The 23,738-nt window shown below is 42.0% G+C and overlaps 1 protein-coding gene across 1 annotated transcript in view; it reads left to right on the plus strand.

The window, feature by feature from the left end:
- LOC143773780 (uncharacterized) overlaps positions 1–23,738 on the plus strand; it is a 31,999-nt gene that overhangs the window by 1,275 nt on the left and 6,986 nt on the right. The window contains exons 4-10 of the mRNA XM_077261135.1: positions 736–792; positions 5,864–5,908; positions 6,067–6,132; positions 9,791–9,823; positions 10,049–10,081; positions 17,112–17,144; positions 17,701–17,751. Of these exons, the coding sequence (XP_077117250.1) occupies positions 736–792; positions 5,864–5,908; positions 6,067–6,132; positions 9,791–9,823; positions 10,049–10,081; positions 17,112–17,144; positions 17,701–17,751 (318 nt within the window). The remainder of the gene's footprint in view (positions 1–735; positions 793–5,863; positions 5,909–6,066; positions 6,133–9,790; positions 9,824–10,048; positions 10,082–17,111; positions 17,145–17,700; positions 17,752–23,738) is intronic.

The raw sequence follows: 23,738 nt of genomic DNA on the forward strand, positions 1-23,738 counted from the left end.
ACCGCTGCAAAGTGACTGACTAATACCACCATACTGTCATTAAATTAAAAACACCAATATTGCCTCCATGCCATAATAGATAGCAATTACACAGAGGAACCCATTAATCAGGTGGCTCACATGTTATGTCTTCTTTGATTATAAATACCCTCTTTTCTTCTCAATATGGTCAAAATTGGTTGGCCAACATTTTTCAGCCATGACTTCACGACTTCGGAACTTACCGCTAAGACATCTTTGGCATTTTTTTAAGCATCCTCCCTATCTCTACAGAAACTCTCCATTCATAGAGCCCCAGATGGTATTAGTGGCCCCTCTGTGATAGTATACCCTTTTGGCTCTATGTTCACTCACAGTTTCTATCTGTATCTGCAGAGACACATGCAAATAACCTCTTGAGAGAGCAAGAGTAAATTAACTATAGTGTCACCTTTTGGAGGTGGCAATTTTAATAATCAATATCGACCCTTTATGAGCCTAGCAACAGGACTTAGGATAAAAAGCCAATCCAGGAGCTTCATTTGTAAACATATGTTTCTGGGTATTTGCCCCTCATCAGTGCAAAGCAGTGCAACTTGTTTGACTGGGTTCACGTGGTAAATTGCATGGCACATAAGTCTCCCTACATTAACTTGGCATTCTCTACAAGAAGAAACTTTTCCCCCCTACATCTGCAGAGACACAGACACAACATGCCGATTTTTGCTATAATAAATGTATTTTGTTTAATTATAGACATCACAAAACCAACAATTATTTATGGCATTTCTAGATGGAGTCAACACATTACTGGTAAGTTTTTTTTATTATACAGAACAAGAATGTCACCTAGTATAGTTGTATATAAAGTAAATAAATAGATATGAGGCGAAGCCTCAGCTAGCTCACCGATTCGCTTCACAGGTGCACAGAACCCGTCCTGACCCAATGTGTCTTCAACCCAATATGTGAAAAAAGTTAGTAGTTCCAGCTCCTTTTAAAATTTCCAATTCTTTATTTTCCATTAAAAATGCAAAGTCCTTGTGCAAAGTGGATACAGAAAAACAAGCAATGCGTTTCGATCTAATATGATCTTTTTCACAGCTTGAACTCACCCTCATCTGTGAGTCTTTATATATGGCATTACTTCTGTTCTTACATAGTTAATTAGTCCACCTGGTGATGAACACACAAAAAAAAATAAAGGAAAATGTAGCTGTGTTGGAGGAGGACATCATGAATAGGAAAAAAACGCAAATTTGAAAGAGACTACTCCACGAATAAAGTCTATGAATGGGGGCAGTGGGAAAATGCACACAAAACTCCCAGATCTCTATTGAAACAGAGCCAGTCTCACAAAAGAAACACTCGCACATCACAGGTGGGATTTATATCGTCAGACCCAGACACCTCCTCGGATGTCAATCTTAGTGCATCGGATACAATTCAAATAATGCTCAAAAGAGAAACTTCAGACATTCAAAAAATGCCAAAGGCGAGGGGGAAGAAAACACAAGAGGTCACACGGGGATGACGACTCGATACAAAAGGAAACCAAAATATTAAATGTGATTAATCTTTCTGCATATGAACTAACAAAGGATCAAATAAAGGTTCTCTCATTAGGTTTGAATATTGTGCCGGATGTTGAATTTAATTTGTTTGATACTATATTGGACATAAATAAATTTATTCGCAATCTAACCATAAAAAAACATTTTTGGAAAGAGGATTGTAATCAAGAGAATAAAGAAGAAAATTTTAAAAGGAGCTGGAACTACTAACTTTTTTCACATATTAGTATAGTTGTAGCATGCATCATCATTCCTATATATTGATTTGTTTTACCACCACTTTACCTGTCAGGGGGGATATGTGCTCTCTAATGTTATGTTTAGTACTAGGTAGAATTCGTATATGTAATCACATGGTATGTATGTATATATGTAATTACAATGGTCCGCCCACCACTGCCCCCTCCAACTTCCCTAATCGTTGCCGAGGACTTTGCCACGCACTTCAAAAATAAGATAGACCAAACAAGGCAAGTCTTTGTTGTCCAACCACCACTACCCCTTTGTATGAGAGATCAATGCCCAAACCCCATAACTTCACTCTCCAAAATCTCTGAAGGGGAGCTTGCTCATCTTCTCTCCAAATCACACCTCACCACTTGTGCACTTGACCCCATCCCATCCCACCTCCTCCCCAACCTCACCACCACACTAATCCCATCCCTAACCCATCTCTTCAACCTTTCACTAACTTCTGGTACCTTCCCCTCTGCCTTCAAACATGCCACAATCACACCTATCCTCAAAAAGCCATCCCTTGACCCAAGCGCCATGTCCAGCTATCGCCCCATATCTTTGCTCCCATTTGCATCCAAACTCCTTGAGCAGCACGTCCATGCTGAACTTTCTTCTCACTTTGCATCTAACTCTCTCTTCGACAACCTACAATCTGGCTTCCGTCCCCACCATTCCACTGAGACTGCCCTGACCAAAATTACTAACGACTTACTTACAGCCAAAGCTAACAGACAGTTCTCTATTCTCCTCCTCCTAGACCTGTCCTCTGCCTTTGACACAGTTGACCACTGCCTCCTACTACAGATCCTCTCTTCCTTTGGGGTCAAAGACCTCGCCCTATCTTGGATCTCCTCATACCTTGCCAACCGCACATTTAGCGTTTCCTACTCCCATACTACCTCTTCATCTCACCCCCTCTCTGTTGGTGTCCCTCAAGGCTCTGTCCTAGGACCCTTACTCTTCTCAATCTATACACTCGGCCTGGGACAACTCATAAAGTCCTATGGCTTCCAGTACCATTTATGTGCCGATGACACTCAGATCTACCTCTCTGGTCCAGATGTCACCTCCCTGCTCTCCAGAATCCCAAAGTGTCTATCAGCCATATCCTCCTTCTTCTCCTCTCGCTTCCTCAAGCTCAATGTGGACAAATCTGAACTAATTATCTTTCCTCACTCTCGCATATCTTGCCTACCTGATCTATCTATCAAAATAAATGAAATCACACTTTCCCCTGTCCCCAAAATCCGCTGCCTCGGAGTAACCCTTGACTCTGCCCTGTCCTTCAAACCGCACATCCAAGCTCTCGCCACCTCCTGTCGCCTCCAGCTCAAAAATATTTCCAGAATCCATCCTTTCCTCAACCCACACTCTACCAAAATGCTCGTGCATGCCCTAATCATCTCCCGCCTCGACTACTGCAACATACTCCTCTGTGGCCTACCTTCTAACACTCTCGCACCCCTCCAGTCCATCCTTAACTCTGCTGCCCGTCTAATTAATCTCTCTCCTCGCTACACTCCTGCTTCCTCTCTTTGCAAATCCCTTCACTGGCTCCCAATTTCTCAGCGTATCCAGTTTAAATTACTAACACTGACCTACAAAGCCATCCATAATCTTTCTCCTCCGTATATTTCCACACTAATCTCTCAATATCTTCCCTCACGTAATCTCCGGTCCTCCCAAGACCTCCTCCTTTCCTCCATGCTTATTCGCTCCTCACCCAATCGCATCCAAGACTTCTCCCGAATATCACCCATCCTCTGGAATTCAGTGCCCCAACACATCCGGTTATCCACTACTTTTGGATCCTTCAAAAGAAACCTGAAAACCCATCTCTTCAAAGAAGCTTACAGCCTGTAAAGACTACACGGCCACCTCAACACCACTGGAGCTACTGCAACCCTTGACCTACTGTCTCCTTCCCCACAATCCTGTAGATTGTAAGCCCGCAAGGGCAGGGTCCTCTTCCCGCTGTACCAGTCTGTCATTGTTAGTTTTGTTTACTGTAAGTGATATTTGTATTTTGATGTAACCCCTTCTCATGTACAGCACCATGGAATTAATGGTGCTATATAAATAAACAATAATAATAATAATAATAATAATAATAATAATCACCCCTGCTCCTAATCAAATTCTGTTAACTCCATGACTCCTTCACAATTTACTGACGTGTAAAGAGAGATTTTTGGTAATTTCAGAATTTTTTAAAATGTGAAATGATATAATTAATTTCAAGCTTTATAGGTTACGCTGACATTGACTTTAAATGGACAGTAGCAGTTAAGAGAATTACAATGTAAAAATAGTTATTAGGTAACCACAGCTGTGACATTGATAATTGCATAATGCCCTAGAAGTATAAGTTGGATTTAATGAGTATTTGGGATTTTTAACAATATTTAACTAGTGTTGAGCATTCTGATACCACAAGTATCGGGTATCGGCGGATATTTGCGGTATCGGAATTCCGATACCGAGTTCGGATACTTTTGTGATATCGGGAATCGGTATCGGGATCGATCATAATGTGTAAAATAAAGAATTAAAATAAAAAATATGGATATACTCACCTCTCCGGCGGCCCCTGCACCTTACCGCTGTTAACCGGCAGCCTGCTTTGCTTAAAATGAGCGTGTTTAGGACCTTCCATGACGTCACGGCTTCTGATTGGTCGTGTGCTGCTCATGTGACCGCCACGCGACCAATCACAAGCCGCAACATCATTCTCAGGCCCTAAACTCCTCATTATAGGAATTTAGGACCTGAGAATGAAGTCGCGGCTTGTGATTGGTCGCGTGGCGGTCACATGAGCGGCACGCGACCAATCAGAAGCCGTGACGTCATGGAAGGTCCTGAACGCGCTCATTTTAAGCAAAGCAGGCTGCCGGTTAACAGCGGTAAGGTGCAGGGGCCTCCGGACGGGTGAGTATATCAATATTTTTTATTTTAATTCTTTATTTTACACATTAATATGGATCCCAGGGCCTGAAGGAGAGTTTCCTCTCCTTCAGACCCTGGGAACCATCAGGATACCTTCCGATACTTGGTGTCCCATTGACTTGTATTGGTATCGGGTATCGGGTATCGGTATCGGCGATATCAGATACTTTTCGGGTATCGGCCGATACTATCCGATACCGATACTTTCAAGTATCGGATGGTATCGCTCAACACTATATTTAACTTTTTTTCAATTTTACATTTCACTTTTACATTAAAATAAAAATCAGAAATCTTGCAAATTTTCACACTGATCTCTAGGCCAAATAGTAGACTCATGCTTCCCATTCAGTTAAACAGCCGTATGGCTAATTATCACAAAATGAGCATTCCTAGTAATCCTCATTCTAGATAATAAGCCAGTGTAAATGGACTTTTAGATGTTCATAGTAGTATCCAGATGGGGTTAAGTGAAAAACACCTTACATATTAGTAGCATATTGATTTTGTAAGAGGGGCACACTCCAGACCTCTTTTATGAGCCAAAACAATGGCATAGCAAAAAGTTATGTGCATCACAACCTATAATAATTCATTTTTCAGTGTATTTATTTCACAAAAAGAATAAAACCTAAATTTGCTAAAATCATTTTATTGAGCAGAATAATATATTTAACACTTCATTAGTGCAGTATTTTAATTTACAAACTTTTTTTTAAAGAGTCAAACTGCATTACCAAAATTGGTGGATTTTTTTCTATTTATCCACATAAAGAGTTAAAAAAGTTAGCCAATAAGTTACATGTACCCCAAAATGGTGCTATGAACAACTACTACTTATTCTGCAAATAACAAAGCCAAGCTCTTAAAGAGTAACATACAAAAAAATACTGCATATATTATTGTTCCCTGAATATGACTATGAACAAAAAAAAGATTTTTACTTAGGGTACAAAAAGGCTGAAGGGTTAAACATACAGTGCGCTGTGTTTACATTTAAATAACAATTAGCTGATGAATTTAAATTATTCTCTAATACAGATTTGTAGTAACAAGTAAAATAATATAATGTGATAATATGTAATATTCACATCATTTATAGAACTTTTTTGCATTATTTTTTACAGGAAGATGTAGGATGTTCCTTGGACATTTTGCTTGGAATAAAAGTGGTAATTTCCAAAATATTTTATTTTGTATGAAGGATAGGTGCTCATGGAGCCTAGTGACCTGTTCACACTGCATTAACGACAAATGTTTTGTGTATGCGTCAACCAATGTCTGCACATTCTTGTCAACTCCAGGTTGCCTATTTTTCATTTTAATTTAGGTGCCTACGATTGAAAATTGTGAACAAATTGCTGATCAGGTTGCGGGCACACTGTTTGACTTTCTGGTAATTTATTTTATTCTAAGAAATAATATAATTAGAATTGGAGTTGTGTTGTCTTCTAAATGAAAAACCATACAATGTGTAATGTTGCTTATCAGAATATTGATAACTTTTTGAGCCTAAGTTTAGTTAAATACTGCGATTACTTTTATATTATAGAATTTTAAACTTGGGCCCAAAATGAATGTGGAATTACTTATCCATTTAAACACTATTTTTAAACTGTTAGGAATCAATTGCATTATTTTCATTGTGACTATTTATATTGCTATATTATGCAACACTATGTTATTTATAGTTGTTCCTTTTACAGTAGTAGTATGTGGAAAACTGACCATTATATCTAATGAACTCGTTAGGCATCCTATTTCAAAACCATGAGTGTTATCACAGAGTCTGCCTTTTTTGTGGTTTTTAATGACTCTTCTGAGAAGGCTTTATACAAGATTTTGATGCTTGTCTACTTAGTCAACAAAGCATTTGTGAAATGAAACACTGATTTTGGTGGAGAAGGTCTGGCTCAAAATTGGCATTCCAAGTTATCTAAAGGTGTATGATGAGGTTGCAGTGAATATGCAATTTGACCCAAACCAGGGCCAGCCCGAGAGATTACGGCACCCTAGTCGAAACTATTTTGTTGCTCCCCTACTACTTTTAACATACCTCCCAACTTTTGAAGATGGGAAAGAGGGACAAAGTTTGCGGCGCGCTTCGCGAGCCGCGCAATTTTTAGGCCACACCTCTGACCACACCCATTCATAACTAGCCACACCCATATCCACATCCCAACCACACCCATTTAGCACTGCTGATCGCACTGTTTCATAAATAATAATTATAAACAAAAAAATATGGCCACACAGTGCTCCATACTGTATAATGGCCACACATGATGCTCCATACTGTATAATGGCCACACATGATGCTCCATACTGTATAATGACCACACATGATGCTCCATACTGTATATTGGCTGCACATGATACTTCGTACCGTATAATGGCCACACATAACTACTCCTACACACGCGGCTGCGCTCCGTACACACGCGCTCCGCTCCATACACCTCGTACACACGCGGCTCCGCTCCGTACACCGCGTACACATTTAGCTTCGCTCCATAAACCTCATACACACATGACTCTGCTCCATACACCTCATACACACACAGCTCCGCTCCATACACCTCATACACATTCAGCTCCGCGCCATACACCTTTTGCCTTTTGAATAGATTTTTTATAATTTTTTCAATTTTTTCTCTGGCGCCCCCTTAGGGTCGGTGCCCTAGGCGGCCGCCTAGTTCACCTATAAGTTCTGGCCAGCCCTGACCCAAACAGGAAAAGGCATAAACTTGAAAGCATATATGTGTCTAACATAATTTTGTATCCTGTAACATTGACTTTAGCCTTTACTGGAGATAAAAAAAAGCTTAGCCAAATCCTCAAAGAGCCCTAAACCTTTATTTTTCTTTTACCCCCTAAATTTTACAACAGACATTTGGCAAATAGCCTTTTCAGAGAGGAAGATGATAGGAACTCTTGAGCCACCTATTGGAAGAAGCAATCCTAAAAGTCAACACTAACTCTAATGAGCCTTTCCACATTTGTTAAGATAAGAAGCCAAACCAGGAACTCCATTTCAGACATGTGTTTTGGGTTGTTTTCCCTTCATCAGTGCAAAGCATGAGACCTAATTTGCTTATTTTCATATTTAAATATTCAGAGGAGCATTGCATGTCTAATAAGTCTCCTTATGCCGATTTAGCACTCTTCATAAGGAGAAATGTTTCCCTTGGACCAACAGACTTTATGTATTCCCGAACGAAGCATTTTCTGTGCATCCTGCAAACCCAGATTTCTCAATTGGCCTTTGAAAGGATACTGTAAAGTAATACATTGCTTCACAGAACATATTTCTGCTACTCCAGAGTCCAGTGCTAGCTTGTCTTCCATTACTTAAGCCAATAGGTAGCTTTGTGCATACTCATCTGTCTCTTTCCTCATGTACAGGCACTGCAGTAGGTTAGGTTTCCATGGTTATTACCAATAGCAACTAACTAACTGTCAGTATATCAGTGGTCATAACCATGGATACCTAAGTGTGAGGCATTGGGATTCTCCCACGGCACAGGGTAGATCCCAAGCCATGCCTGCATCTGTGCTCTTCCATCCAGCTTTGGCAGCTGTGTGTGCTGCTGAGCATAGACATCGGTCCTAGTGTCTTGCTCAGGCTCGTGCGATTTGTCTGGTTACTGCCTGCTTTTCAGCCAAGCCTATGGTAACCAGCAGTAGGCATCGATGAGCGAATGCTCTGGAGACTCAGTCCAGAAATCACCCTACTGAGCATGGTCGTGATGTGGAGATCTCTCATTGGTGGTCAGTGGTCAGCTGCTCTGGCGATGTGGCAGCTCCAGATTGTCCCACGTGCAAGGTCCTCTCTGACTGGACATGAACTGAACATATAAAAGGTTCTCAAAGGCACATGTGGGCGCGCTAGTGTCAAACTCTTTCCATGTGTGAATGAGACTTTGCAACAATGTGGTCTTTGTCAGCATGTACTCAAGGTCGGCAGTAAGCCTTTAGAATTCCGACACCTTCAGAATGGAGTTTGTCTGCATGGATTCAGGGCTGGCATCTATCCATTAGAATTCCAGCACCTCCAGAGAGAAGTTAAGTGCTTTTGTGACTGTGTGACCACTGTTTGCTATTTGCCCCGCCCGTTAGAGGGCTTCGATCCCTTGTGAGGTTAACAGGGATTGTATCTAGCATCATATCTACTTCGTTACTGTGTGTGAGTGACACAGCTCTATAGCAGAGCATCTATTCTGTTTCTGTGTGCAGGTGACACAGCTTTGTGCACTGTTCACTGAGTGACGTTTAACTCAGTGCAAGCTAGCAATCTCGCGCTGTGTGTTCCGCCATTGTACACATTAGCTGCAGTTTTACATCTCTGCACGTTGGACCCCGGGTTGCGATTGTGCTTCTTTATTAAATTTATTTAGTGCAATCCGCCAACCCTAACAGTAAGTTACTGCAATGCCTACACATTAGGAAAGAGACATAGCGAATAAGAACTATACTACATTTCTAATTGGAAGTATTTGCTAATATTATTATTATTACACATACTATATATTGGGATAGAATCTTGGACATAGTAATACCCCTTTAACATTTTATCATGTTGTAACCATGCTTGTTTTTTTATAATTATAAAATCTTGGTCGATTTTTTTATTCTATTCAATATTTCCACTTGGCTGGGACCCCCAGTGTTATAAATAATTTTTTTTAGTCTCTATTTCTCAAACTCACAATGCTTACTTTGTCTATGGAGAGTGCATGATGGCGTGCTTGATTTTACTAGCCTGCTTAAAATTGGTATGAAGAAACATTTAAACTGAATAATTAGGAGATCTGTCCATATGCTTTTGGCCATACAGTTCAGCTGTAAATGGAGCAGAGATAGCAGTCACACCCGGGTACTACTTATAAAGGACACCACTATTATTAGTATTACAAATTGCATATGGTATATAGAGTTTTCTGCTAGAGCTTTGCATTGGTGACAGGCAGTATTAGTAATGCATCTATTAGTTAATTGACTGATTACTTTCGCATTGTATTTTCATTAATTACTGATTTTTTTTCTCATTGTAGAATCATACCTTGGCAATAGTAGCAGATGTCCTGGTAAGTCCTGTATATGTCTAAAGAACTGAATTATGTCTAAAGTATATAAATATTTTCGTCTAATAACTGAAAGAAATATGTAATGATTTAAAATATGATATGCCATTTGATCATACTTATAAGTGGCAATATCAACATTTCTGGTGAATAATAATCTTGTCAAAGCAATATGATTGAACGCTATTAGTAGTAATCTGAAAAGAAAAATTGACCTCTGTTTTCTAGAAAAGTCTTCCATCTCTAGTGTCGGATATAGTGGTAAGAAACTATTTCTACTATTTATTATAATAAATACATTTAATTTTGCAATTTTTAAATTGCATTTTCTTGTAAGCAAGTTTTTTATGCATGAATTAACACAATGCAACAACTCACACTTCCCTTTAAATGTCACAAAAAATTCCTGTTCTTGAACATGTGTGTGTGCTTGTATACGTGTGTGCATCCCGAGGGACCAGATGGGTGTTGTATCACAGCAAGCACTTTAAATAAATCAATCTAATCCATCACCCACTTCACAGAATATATATGTTCACTGTACTTTTAGAGAAACAAAAGGAAAAAAAAATCTTGGCTGGACAATGTCTATACTGGTGTACGTGATTCTTTATTTGTAATGATAGGACTAAAATTTAAAATTGAAACTCCCTCCAACAGTCAATATTTTAAATCCAATAATCCCTTTCTTGATTCATCATTGACTTTGAACCTTTTCTTGTCTCGTTTTGAGCCTTTTTGTTGTTTGCACACAGATCATTATTCTATTTGCACCTTTTTTAAGGGTGTTTTATATGTTATCAAGTATGGTTATTTTTTCACTTTGTGGGTGGAGTTTAACAATTCCAGATCTATTCAGCTCATTCATCATTTGCAACTCCTTAAGTCTCAAAACTTGGTGCAACTTCACACTAGTTCCCATGTATATTATCCAGCACCACAGACTTTTCGCAAAATGTTTGCTCATTTTTTATTTTGCACCAAATTCATAAATCTCATGGGCCATTTAAATGAACTAACACAACAAGAGTAAAAAGGAGTGACAGTTGCTGCAGACAAACAGGGTTTTCTTTTTTGAGAGATGATTTGTATGTTTTTATGGCACTATTTGGGGGGGGGGGCAAGAGAAATAGGAAAAGAAATTGCACTGCTTTATTTATTTTTTTATTTTTTCAGCAAATGCAGTTTTTTGTCAAATTTGAGTAGCATTAAATTCCACTTGAAGAAATTATCTCATCTCTAGTAGCAATTATCAGGCCCTTTGCTGCCATGACAATATTAATTGTATAATTGCCCCCAATTCCAGCCATTTTACTTCACCTTTTAGATTGGAGCATGTATGTGGCAATCCTGAACATGTTCAAGACCTCTAGTTGGACAAAAAAAGGACAAAAATAATATGTTTAAAATATATAAAAAATCACAAGAAGCATTTTTGCTTTTGATTCTGGGGGAGAAACAGCGCTGTCACCATGTCCATAGGACCAGACCAGCGTGAGTGACAGCCCAAAACGGCGACTTTACAAAGGTATTTCGGCAGCATAGGTGGGAAATAAAGGCACACAAAGACACTAATGTAACGCCCAGCTCTGCCCCTATTTAATGCTATTTTTAGCTCATCTTCAAAAAACGGGGTTCCCTTTAAGGATCAATTCGTACATAGGATCGGTGAATTTCACATGCACAGCTGATTCCAAGACAAATGGTTAAATGAAAGTGACTTATTGTCAATTCTTTCAAAGTCAATAATAATAATTATTATTTATTATTATAGTGCCATTTATTCCATGGCACTTTACATGTGAGGAGGGGTATACATAATAAAAACAAGTGCAATAATCTTATACAATACAAGTATCGACTGGTACAGTAGAAGAGAGGACCCTGCCCGCGAAGGCTCACAATCTACAAGGGATGGGTGAGGATACAATAGGTGAGGGTAGAGCTGGTCGTGCGGTGGTTACTGCAAGTTGTAGGCTTGTCGGAAGAGGTAGGTCTTCAGGTTCTTTTTGAAGGTGTCGATGGTAGGCGTGAGTCTGATATGTTGTGGTAGAGAGTTCTAGAGTAGGGGTGATGCGTGAGAAAAATCTTGTATGCAATTGTGGGAAGAGGAGATAAGAGGGGAGTAGAGAAGGAGATCTCATGAGGATCGGAGGTTGTGTGCAGGTATGTACTGGGAGACGAGGTCACAGATGTATGGAGGAGACAGGTTGTGGATGGCTTTGTATTTCATGGTTAGGGTTTTGTTCTGGAGTCTCTGGGCAATGGGGAGGAGGTGAAGGGATTGACAGAGAGGAGAGGCCAGGGAATAGCAGGGGGGAAGGTGGATTAGCAGAGTTTAGAATAGATTGGAGGGGTGTGAGAGTGTTCTAGGGGAGGCCACAGAGCAGGAGGTTTCAGTAGTCGAGGCGGGAGAGATGAGGGCATGGACTAGGGTTTTTGCAGATTCTTGGTTTAGGAATGTACAGATCCGTGAAATATTTTTGAGTTGAAGGTGGCAGGAAGTGGAAAGGTCTTGGATATGTCGTTTGAAGGAGAGATTAGTGTCAAGGATTACCCCGAGGCAGCAAACTTGTGGGACTGGGGAGAGTGGGCAGCCGTTTACTGTAATGGATAGGTTCATTGGGGGAGTCACATGAGATGGGGAAAGATGATGAATTCTGTTTTGTCCATGTTAAGTTTTAGAAGTTAGAGTAGAAGAAGGATGAAATAGCGGACAGACATTGAGGGATTCTGGTTAGGAGGCTGGTGATATCTGATCCAGAGATGTAGATCTGTGTGTCATCAGCATAGAGGTGATACTGAAAGCCATGAGATTCTATGAGTTGTCCCAGGCCAAAGGTGTAAATGGAGAAGAGCAGTGGCCCTAGGGCTGAACCTTGCAGGTCTCCGACAGACAGGGGGCGAGGGGAGGAGGTGGTGTGTGAGTGGGAGATGCTGAATGTCTGGTATGATGAGATCCAAGATAGGGCCAAGTCTGTGATGCCAAGAGATGAGAGGGTCTGTAATAATAGGGAATGGGCCACTGTGTCAAAGGCAGAGGACACGTCCAGGAGGAGGAGGACAAAGTAGTGTCGCTTGCTCTTGGTGGCTAATAGATCATTGGTGACCTTAGTTAGGGCAGTTTTAGTGGAGTAGTGGGACCGGAAGCCAGATTGTAAGCGGTCGAAGAGGAAGCAGGAAGAGAGATGGGAGGACAGTTCAAGATGGACGTGTTGTTCCAGTAGTTTTGAGGCATAGGAGAGAAGTGATATATGGTGATAGCTAGATACAGAGGATGGGTCAAAAGCTTGAGGGGAAAACACCAGTTGCTAGTGATAGGTTGAAGAGATGGGTTAGGGTTGGGATGAAGACTGTGGTGAGGTTTGGGATGAAGTGGGAAGGGATCGGGTCAAGTGCACAGGTGGTGAGATGTGATCTTGAAAGTAGAGTGGGGAGTTTATCTTCTCTAATGGTGGAGAAGTTGGTTTTGGAGGTGGAGGGCTGGGCAGTTGGGAGGAAGGGCTCTGTGGGTTGTCGACCAAAACTGTCTCTAATGTTATCAATCTTCTGCTTGAAAATGAGGCAAAGACTTCAGCTGAGATGAGTGGGGAGGGAGGAGGTGCTTGGAATGGAGGAGAGAATTGAAGGTGTTGAATAACTGTTTAGGGTTGTGAGACAGGAAGGATATGAGAGATGAAAAGTAGGTTTGTGTAGCGGTGGTGAGTGTGGCTTTGAAAGTAGTGAGGGACTGTTTGAATGCGATGAAGTGCTCATTGGAGTGGGATCTTTTCCATCTCCCCTCCGCAGCTCTGGAATCTCGCCTCAGTTCTTTGGTGAGGCTGGTGTGCCAGGGCTGTCTGTTGATTTTGCAAGCTTTTGTATGTGTGAGAGGGGCAACGGATTCCAATGCTACAGCTATTGTGTTGTTATACAGAGCAGCAGCGTCATCCACATTGTGTAGGGAACTTATTTCTGTAAGAAGGAGAAGGGATTCAGAAAGTGAGTGTAGATCGAGGTGTTTAAGATTTTTGCGAGGGTGTGCAAGTTTGTGGGTTGGGGGTTGTAGACAAGGAGTTGAGAGGGAAGAGAATGTGAGTAGGTTGTGGTCCAAAAGAGGAAGAGGTGAGTTAGAGAGGTTAGATAGGGAGCAGAGGCGGGTGAAGATGAGGTCCAGTGTGTGGCCATCTTTGTTGGTGGCTGTAGAAGACCCTTGAGTGAGGCCGAAGGAGGAAGTGAGGGATAGAAGTCTAGTGGCAGCTGAGAGGGGAGTGTCAATGGGGAAGTAGCCAGGTGGTAAAGTGGTCAAAGAGGGTGGTGGCTGGCCCTGGGGGCGGTAAATGACAGCTAGTTAGAGGTTGGAGGGGGAGTAGATGCACACAGAGTGCACCTCAAAGGAAGGGAGGGTAACAGAGGGTGGTAATTGGATTGTGGCGAAGGAGCAGTTATCTGACAGGAGAAAACCAATTCCTCCACCATGCTTGCGGTTGGGGCGGGGTGTATGAGAAAGGTGGAATCCACCATACGAAAGTGCAGCAGGAGCAGCATGTGTCAGAAGGGGTGACTCCTTCCTCTGGACAACCCTATGTAAAGTGTCAAGGTTACAATTAGAGTGGAGCAAATTTGTTTGGATTCGGTTGCCGAATCTAAATTCACCATATTCGTGCAATATTGGTACTCTATTCGTGCTGAATGTATGTTTGATGATCAGTTCCGAACATATTCGGAAATGTGTACTTCCATTGATTCTAAAGACTTTCCACTGTGTTCGATGAATATTGCAAAAACAATATTCACTACTGATCATATTCGGAAACGAATCTGAACAAATTCGCTCAACTCTAGTTACAATCATGTTGTTAAATACATAAGAGGCCAAACACTGGGGGTGGGGGAAAGAGATCACATGTACTATCTGTCAATATCACATATATAAAAAACCCTAATTAGTTTTGCAGTTTGCCAATATTCATTGCACTCATTGAAGAGAAACAAGGTACAGAAAAAAAACAAAAGAAAATAAAAAAGGTAAACAGAAAAAGAAAGGTGAATAGGTAAATCTAAAATATACTAGTGAGTGGCAAAAAATATATACCGTATATACTCGAGTATAAGCCGAGATTTTCAGCCCAAATTTTTGGGCTGAAAGTGCCCCTCTTGGCTTATACTCGAGTCATGATTGGCGGTGGGGTCGGCGGGTGAGGGGGCGAGAGGTCTGTCATATCCTCACCTAGTCCCGGCGCTCCTGACGCTGTCCCTGCCTGTCACACTGTGTCCGGGTGCCGCAGCTCGTCCCCTGTTCAGCGGTCACGTGGGACCGCTCATTAAACTTATGAATACGCGGCTCCACCCCCATAGGGGTGGAGCCGCATATTCATTTCTGTAATATGCGGTAACAGTGACCGCTGATAGAGGAAGACGCTGCCGTGCCCGGAGGCCATCTGTCCGGGAGAAGGAGCCAGGGACACCGGGAGCAGGTAAGTATCTCATATTCACCTGTCCACGATCCACACGCCGGGCGCCGCTCTGTCTTCCCATCCTCTTGCAGTGACTGTTCAGGTCAGAGGGAGCGATGACGCATATAGTGTGCGCGCCACCCTCTGCCTGATCAGTCAGTGTGGAGAGACGCCGAGACGGGACTCTGAAGCTAAATGACTTGAAGATAGAAAGTTTGAAAGTAAAATTACTTTTAGATTTGTAAACTAATCATAAAATGTCAGAAACCGAAGACATTAACCCTTTCGCGACATGCGCCGTACATGTACGGCGCATGTCGGGTCCCCTGCTTTGATGTGCGCTCCGGCGGTGAGCGCACATCAAAGTGGCGACATGTCAGCTGTTTTGTACAGCTGACATGTGCACGCAATAGCGGCGGGTGAAATCGATATTCACCCGCCGCTATTAACCTGTTAAATGCTGCTGTCAAATGCAGACAGCGGCATTTAACTACCGCATCCGGCCGGGCGGCCGGAAATGACATCATCGCCGACCCCGTCACATGATCGGGGGTCGGCGATGCATCAGGAAGGTAACCATAGAGGTCCTTGAGACCTCTATGGTTACTGATGCCGGCCTGCTGTGAGCGCCCCCCTGTGGTCGGCGCTCACAGCACACCTGCATTTCAGCTACATAACAGCAATCTGATGATCGCTGTTATGTAGCAGAGCCGATCGGGCTGTGCCTGCTTCTAGCCTCCCTTGGAGGCTATTGAAGCATGGCAAAAGTGAAAAAAAAAAGTTTTTAAAAATGTGAAAAAAATATTAAAAATGTAAAAGTTTAAATCACCCCCCTTTCTCCCCATCCTAAATAAAACAATAAAAAAAAACAAACCTACACATATTTGGTATCGCCGCGTTCAGAATCGCCCGATCTATCAATTAAAAAAAAGCATTAACCTGATCGCTAAACAGCGTAGCGAGAAAAAAATCCGAAACGCCAGAATTACGTTTTTTTGGTCGCTGCGACATTGCGTTAAAATGCAATAACGGGCGATCAAAAAAACACATCTGCGCCGAAATGGTATCATTAAAAACATCAGCTTGGCATGCAAAAAATAAGCCCTCACCCGACCCCAGATCACAAAAATTGGAGACGCTACGGGTATCGGAAAATGGCACTTTTTTTTTTTTTTTTTTTTTTAAGCAAAGTTTGGAATTTTTTTTCACCACTTGGATAAAAAATAACCTAGACATGTTAGGTGTCTATGAACTTGTAATGACCTAGAGAATCATAATAGCAGGTTAGTTTTAGCATTTAGTGAACCTAGCAAAAAAGCCAAACAAAAAACAAGTGTGGGATTGCACTTTTTTTGCAATTTCACCACACTTGGAATTTTTTTCCTGTTTTCTAGTACACGACATGGTAAAACCAATGATGTCGTTCAAAAGTACAACTCGTCCCGCAAAAAAAAAGCCCTCACATGGCCATATTGACGGAAAAATAAAAAAGTTATGGCTCTGGGAAGGAGGGGAGCGAAAAACGAAAACACAAAAATGAAAAAGGGCCGCGGCATGATTAAAATAATCAGTTTTTAAATCAAATAACATAAAATAAAAAACATAGAAAAATCTATTTAAGTTTTTTCCCCAATAATTTATTTCCTGCTTACATGTACAGTGAAAGCATAGTAAGACAATACACATTTTATACTGCACTGTAGAGTATTATGATAATTAATAATGAAAAAAACCTAGGCATAACAACAATATGTAGACTGCATATTGCTAACATAATATATTTACAGTCCCTTAGTTCATAGCTGATCACATTAACAGAACTTTTCTCATTTTTTTATCCATTATTATATTATTAGGACACTCTTGTGCCAGAAATAGGAACAGTGTTGGTAAGATACATGTGTTTTATCTGCAAATAGTATCAAAAGTAAATTAAAGACATAAAAATATATTCATAGATTTGACTTGAATCTGTTTAAATTTAATTAAGTTAATATATATAAAAAATTACAGCCTTCATGCAAATTAAAATATACTTAATTTAAGGATAATTTAGATTTACATTTGTGAAAGATGAATATGTTTTCTAACTTTATTTTGTGGCAATAGCTATATCAGATACGTACACTTCCCAATGTTTGTGGGAGGAGATGTGTGGTTTATTGCAGCTTCAATGATTGGAACTTAATTGTGAAACAAATGTTACAGCTGTATATAATCTGAAGCCCTGAATAGTTACATTTAATTTTAAGCATAGTCATATAAAAATTACAAATAAGTAAGCTTACAATAAAAATAACTAAGTATATGTGTTCATGCAAAGAGACACAAAAACATACTCTGAGTAAGATAAGGTAAAAGTTGTATGACAGCATAAAGCAGTTTCAACAATAGCTTCTATATGTTTTACAGATATATAAAATGAATTATTTTATTTTATTTTAGAATGTTCTAGATCATATACAACATGTTAAGAAAGTTTCTTGTGATCTATTGGTAAGTACGTTAATTCCAAATAGGCAATTAGGAAGCCATTTATGAAAAAAAAAAAAACATTTTAAATACTTACTATAAGTATTGATTTTATGGGCTAAATTGATCAAAACTGTCTTATTTCTTATTGCAACCAGTTAGAACTAAGTTTTTATTTTAAGCTAGAAATTCATAGTTTATGAAGTGATGACATATTGCTAGAATATGCCATTGCTTTATGATTAGAATTGACCTTAATGATCGGCCCTGCAGCATATAAGAATAAAGCAGCACACACAATTGGTGAAGCCCTCTCCGCTAATTTTTTATGCACAGTGGTGCTCCTACTCAGGGTTACATCCCCTTCAGTCTTGGAACTGCTATGGTTCCCAAGGTTAGACACCTAACTATCAGCCATAACTTTATAAGATAGTAAAACTATGCACCATCATAATTGTTTATGACCCGATATTCCTGCCTGTGCTTATAAAATGCATAGAAATTCAATTGTGATGGGATGGGACGTCATAGGCAACCTTTCTTCATGTGCAGAGCACCAAGTTGGTGTAGTGAGACTTATATGTCATATAATACTCACATGGTAAACTGCTTATGCAAATACCCTCTTCACAGAAGAATAGAGCTCTATTGTATTGCTACCAATTGATAGTAGCAATCCTAAATGTCAATTTAGAATCCTTAAAGAGCCTTGCCAAATGACTTACAGGTTCTGGTTTACTGTTTATTCTATTTGCAGTCATGTGTCCATTTGACCTCTGATGTTTTGTTGGCAATGACTAGTGTTGAGCATTCCGATACCGCAAGTATTGGGTATCGGCCGATACTTGCGGTATCGGAATTCCGATACCAAGTTCCGATATTTTTGTGGTATCGGAAATCGGAATCGGAAGTTCCCAGTGTATGGTTCCCAGGGTCTGGAGGAGCGGAGACTCTCCTTCAGGCCCTGGGATCCATATTCATGTAAAAAATAAAGAATTAAAATAAAAAATATGGATATACTCACATGTCTGGCGGCCCCTGGACCTTACCGATTGTAACCGGCCGCCTCCGTTCCTAAGAATGAGGAGTTTAGGACCCTCGATGACGTCGCGGCTTGTGTTGTGAATTTACCTTTTGGCTCCCTCTAGTGGCTACTAGTGATTTGACTCTGGGTATGTCATTCATCCCTTGTATGCTCACCTGGGTCGTTAGGTCAGGGGTGTTGCTATATAAGCTCCCTGGACCTTCAGTTCAATGCCTGGCAACGTTGATATCAGAGCTAATCTGTAGTGCTCTTGTCTACTGATCCTGGTTCCTGCTTGATTAAGCTAAGTCTGCTTTCTTGCTTTTTGCTATTTGTTTTTCTTTGCATTTTTTGTCCAGCTTGTATATAATCTGTTTTCTGACCTTGCTGGAAGCTCTAGGGTGGCTGGTGTTCTCCCCCCGGGCCGTTAGACGGTTCGGGGGTTCTTGAATCTCCAGCGTGGATTTTGATAGGGTTTTTGTTGACCATATAAGTCATCTTACTACATTCTGCTATTAGTAAGTGGGCCTCTCTTTGCTAAAATCTAGTTCATCTCTGTGTTTGTCATTTCCTCTTACCTCACCGTTATTATTTGTGGGGGGCTTGTATCCTACTTTTGGGGTCCTTTCTCTGGAGGCAAGAGAGGTCTTTGTTTTCCTCTTCTAGGGGTAGTTAGCTCTCCGGCTGGCGCGAGACATCTAGCGACCAACGTAGGCATGTTCCCCGGCTACTTCTAGTGTTGGCGTTAGGAGTAGTTATATGGTCAACCCAGTTACCACTGCCCTATGAGCTCGATTTTTGTGCTTCGCAGACTTGCTGATATCTCTGAGACCCTCGCCATTGGGGTCATAACAGTTTGCCAGGCCAGTATTAAATGTTAAATGCATTGCAGAAGCGGGATTATAAGAAAGAAGATTCTGAGTTTTTTTTTTCTCTCTCTCATTTTTTTTTTCTTTTCCCCTTTACCTCTGAGTGGCTTGTGTTTGCTGCAGACATGAATGTCCAGACCTTGATTACAAGTGTGGACCAGCTTGCTGCTCGTGTGCAGGGCATACAAGATTATGTTACCAGAAATCCTAAGTCAGAACCTAAGATTCCGATTCCTGAACTGTTTTCCGGAGACCGATTTAAATTTAGAAATTTCAGGAATAATTGTAAATTGTTTTTGTCTCTGAGACCCTGTTCATCTGGAGACTCCGCTCAGCAAGTAAAAATTGTTATTTCTTTTTTACGGGGCGACCCTCAGGATTGGGCCTTCTCGCTGGCGCCAGGAGATCCGGCATTGGCTGACATTGATGCGTTTTTTCTGGCGCTTGGTTTGCTTTATGAGGAACCCAATCTTGAGATTCAGGCAGAAAAAGCCTTGCTGGCTATGTCTCAGGGCCAGGACGAGGCTGAAGTGTATTGCCAAAAATTTCGGAAATGGTCCGTGCTGACCCAGTGGAACGAGTGTGCATTGGCTGCAAATTTTAGAAATGGCCTTTCTGAAGCCATTAAGAATGTGATGGTGGGTTTTCCCATTCCCACAGGTCTGAATGATTCTATGGCCCTGGCTATTCAAATCGACCGGCGGTTGCGGGAGCGCAAAACCGCAAATTCCCTCATGGTGTTGTCTGAACAGGCACCTGATTTAATGCAATGTGATAGAATCCTGACTAGAAATGAGCGGAAAATTCATAGACGCCAGAATGGCTTGTGTTACTACTGTGGTGATTCTACACATGTTATCTCAGCATGCTCTAAACGTCTTACTAAGATTGTTAGTCCAGTCGCCATTGGTAATTTGCAACCTAAATTTATTCTATCTGTAACTTTGATTTGCTCACTGTCATCGTATCCTGTCATGGCGTTTGTGGACTCAGGTGCTGCCCTGAGCCTTATGGATCTGTCATTTGCCAAGCGCTGCGGATTTGTTCTTGAGCCATTGGAAAATCCTATCCCTCTTAGGGGTATTGATTCTACGCCATTGGCAAAAAATAAACCGCAGTTTTGGACACAGGTTACCATGTGCATGACTCCCGAACATCGGGAGGTAATACGTTTTCTTGTTCTGCATAAAATGCATGATTTGGTTGTTTTGGGTTTGCCATGGTTACAGACCCATAATCCAGTCTTGGACTGGAAGGCTATGTCAGTGTCAATTTGGGGCTGCCATGGAATTCATGGAGATTCCCTGCCCTTGTCTATTGCTTCTTCTACGCCTTCGGAAGTTCCGGCGTATTTGTCTGATTATCAGGATGTCTTCAGTGAGTCTAAGTCCAGTGCACTGCCTCCTCATAGGGAATGTGACTGTGCAATAGATTTGATTCCTGGCAGTAAGTTTCCTAAGGGGAGACTGTTTAATCTGTCGGTACCTGAACATACCGCGATGCGTTCATATATCAAGGAGTCTCTTGAGAAGGGGCATATCCGTCCTTCTTCTTCCCCTCTTGGTGCGGGATTCTTTTTTGTGGCCAAAAAGGACGGATCTTTGAGGCCTTGTATTGACTATCGGCTTTTAAATAAGATCACTGTCAAATTTCAGTATCCTTTGCCGCTGCTGTCAGATTTGTTTGCCCGGATTAAAGGTGCCAGGTGGTTCACCAAGATAGACCTTCGTGGTGCGTACAACCTTGTGCGCATTAGGCAGGGCGATGAATGGAAAACCGCATTCAATACGCCTGAAGGTCATTTTGAGTACCTGGTGATGCCATTTGGACTCTCTAATGCACCTTCAGTTTTTCAGTCCTTCATGCATGACATTTTCCGGAAGTATCTGGATACATTTTTGATTGTTTATCTGGATGATATTCTGTTTTTTTCTGATGATTGGGACTCGCATGTGGAGCAGGTCAGGATGGTTTTTGAGATTTTGCGTGAAAATTCTTTGTTTGTAAAAGGCTCAAAGTGTCTCTTTGGTGTACAGAAGGTTCCCTTTTTGGGGTTCATTTTTTCCCCTTCTGCTGTGGAGATGGATCCAGTCAAGGTCCGAGCTATTCATGATTGGACTCAACCCTCGTCAGTTAAGAGTCTTCAGAAGTTCTTGGGTTTTGCTAACTTCTACCGTCGTTTTATCGCAAATTTCTCTAGCGTTGTTAAACCGCTGACGGATATGACCAAGAAAGGCTCTGATGTAGCTAACTGGGCTCCTGCTGCCGTGGAGGCTTTCCAGGAGTTGAAACGCCGGTTTACTTCGGCGCCTGTTTTGTGCCAGCCTGACGTCTCACTTCCCTTTCAGGTTGAGGTGGATGCTTCGGAGATTGGGGCAGGGGCCGTTTTGTCACAGAGAGGCCTTGGTTGCTCTACTATGAGACCTTGTGCCTTTTTCTCTAGGAAGTTTTCGCCGGCAGAGCGAAATTATGATGTGGGCAATCGGGAGTTGTTGGCCATGAAGTGGGCATTTGAGGAGTGGCGTTATTGGCTCGAGGGTGCTAAGCATCGTGTGGTGGTCTTGACTGATCACAAAAATCTGATGTATCTCGAGTCTGCTAAGCGCCTGAATCCTAGACAGGCCCGCTGGTCATTGTTTTTCTCCCGTTTTGACTTTGTGGTCTCGTATTTACCAGGTTCTAAGAATGTGAAGGCCGATGCTCTGTCTAGGAGCTTTGTGCCTGATGCTCCTGGAGTCGCTGAACCTGTGGGTATTCTTAAGGAAGGAGTTATCGTGTCAGCTATTTCTCCAGATCTGCGACGTGTGTTACAGAGATTTCAGGCTGGTAGGCCTGACTCTTGTCCACCTGACAGATTGTTTGTGCCTGCTAGATGGACCAGCAGAGTCATTTCCGAGGTTCATTCCTCAGTGTTGGCAGGGCACCCGGGAATTTTTGGCACCAGAGATCTGGTGGCCAGGTCCTTTTGGTGGCCTTCCTTGTCAAGGGACGTGCGGTCATTTGTGCAGTCCTGTGGTACTTGTGCTCGAGCTAAGCCTTGCTGTTCTCGTGCCAGCGGGTTGCTCTTGCCCTTGCCTGACCCGAAGAGACCTTGGACACACATCTCTATGGATTTCATTTCGGATCTTCCAGTGTCTCAGGGCATGTCTGTCATCTGGGTGATATGTGATCGTTTCTCCAAGATGGTCCATCTGGTTCCTTTGCCTAAGCTGCCTTCCTCTTCTGATCTGGTTCCTGTGTTCTTCCAGAACGTGGTTCGTTTGCACGGCATTCCTGAGAATATTGTGTCGGACAGAGGATCCCAGTTTGTTTCCAGGTTCTGGCGATCCTTTTGTGGTAGGATGGGCATTGATTTGTCGTTTTCGTCCGCTTTCCATCCCCAGACTAACGGACAAACGGAGCGAACTAATCAGACTCTGGAGGCTTATTTGAGGTGTTTTGTCTCTTCTGATCAGGATGATTGGGTGACCTTCTTGCCGTTGGCTGAATTTGCCCTTAATAATCGGGCTAGTTCCGCCACCTTGGTTTCGCCATTTTTCTGCAACTCTGGTTTCCATCCTCGTTTTTCCTCGGGACATGTGGAGCCTTCTGACTGTCCTGGGGTGGATTCCGTGGTGGGTAGGTTGCAGCGGATCTGGAGTCATGTGGTGGACAACTTGAAGTTGTCACAGGAGAAGGCTCAGCGTTTTGCCAACCGCCGCCGCGGTGTGGGTCCCCGACTTCGCGTTGGGGATTTGGTATGGCTGTCTTCTCGATTTGTTCCTATGAAGGTCTCCTCTCCCAAATTTAAGCCTCGCTTCATTGGTCCTTACAAGATATTGGAAATCATTAATCCTGTATCCTTTCGCCTGGATCTTCCGGTGTCGTTTGCCATTCACAACGTATTTCATAGGTCCTTGTTGCGGCGGTACGTTGTGCCTGTGGTTCCTTCTGCTGAGCCTCCTGCTCCGGTATTGGTTGAGGGCGAGTTGGTGTACGTGGTGGAGAAGATCTTAGATTCTCGTCTCTCCAGGCGGAGGCTTCAGTACCTGGTCAAGTGGAAGGGCTATGGTCAGGAGGATAATTCCTGGGTGGTCGCCTCTGATGTGCATGCGGCCGATTTAGTTCGTGCCTTTCAC

Source organism: Ranitomeya variabilis, chromosome 5 (genome assembly GCF_051348905.1).
Source record: "Ranitomeya variabilis isolate aRanVar5 chromosome 5, aRanVar5.hap1, whole genome shotgun sequence".
Lineage (NCBI taxonomy): Eukaryota > Metazoa > Chordata > Amphibia > Anura > Dendrobatidae > Ranitomeya > Ranitomeya variabilis.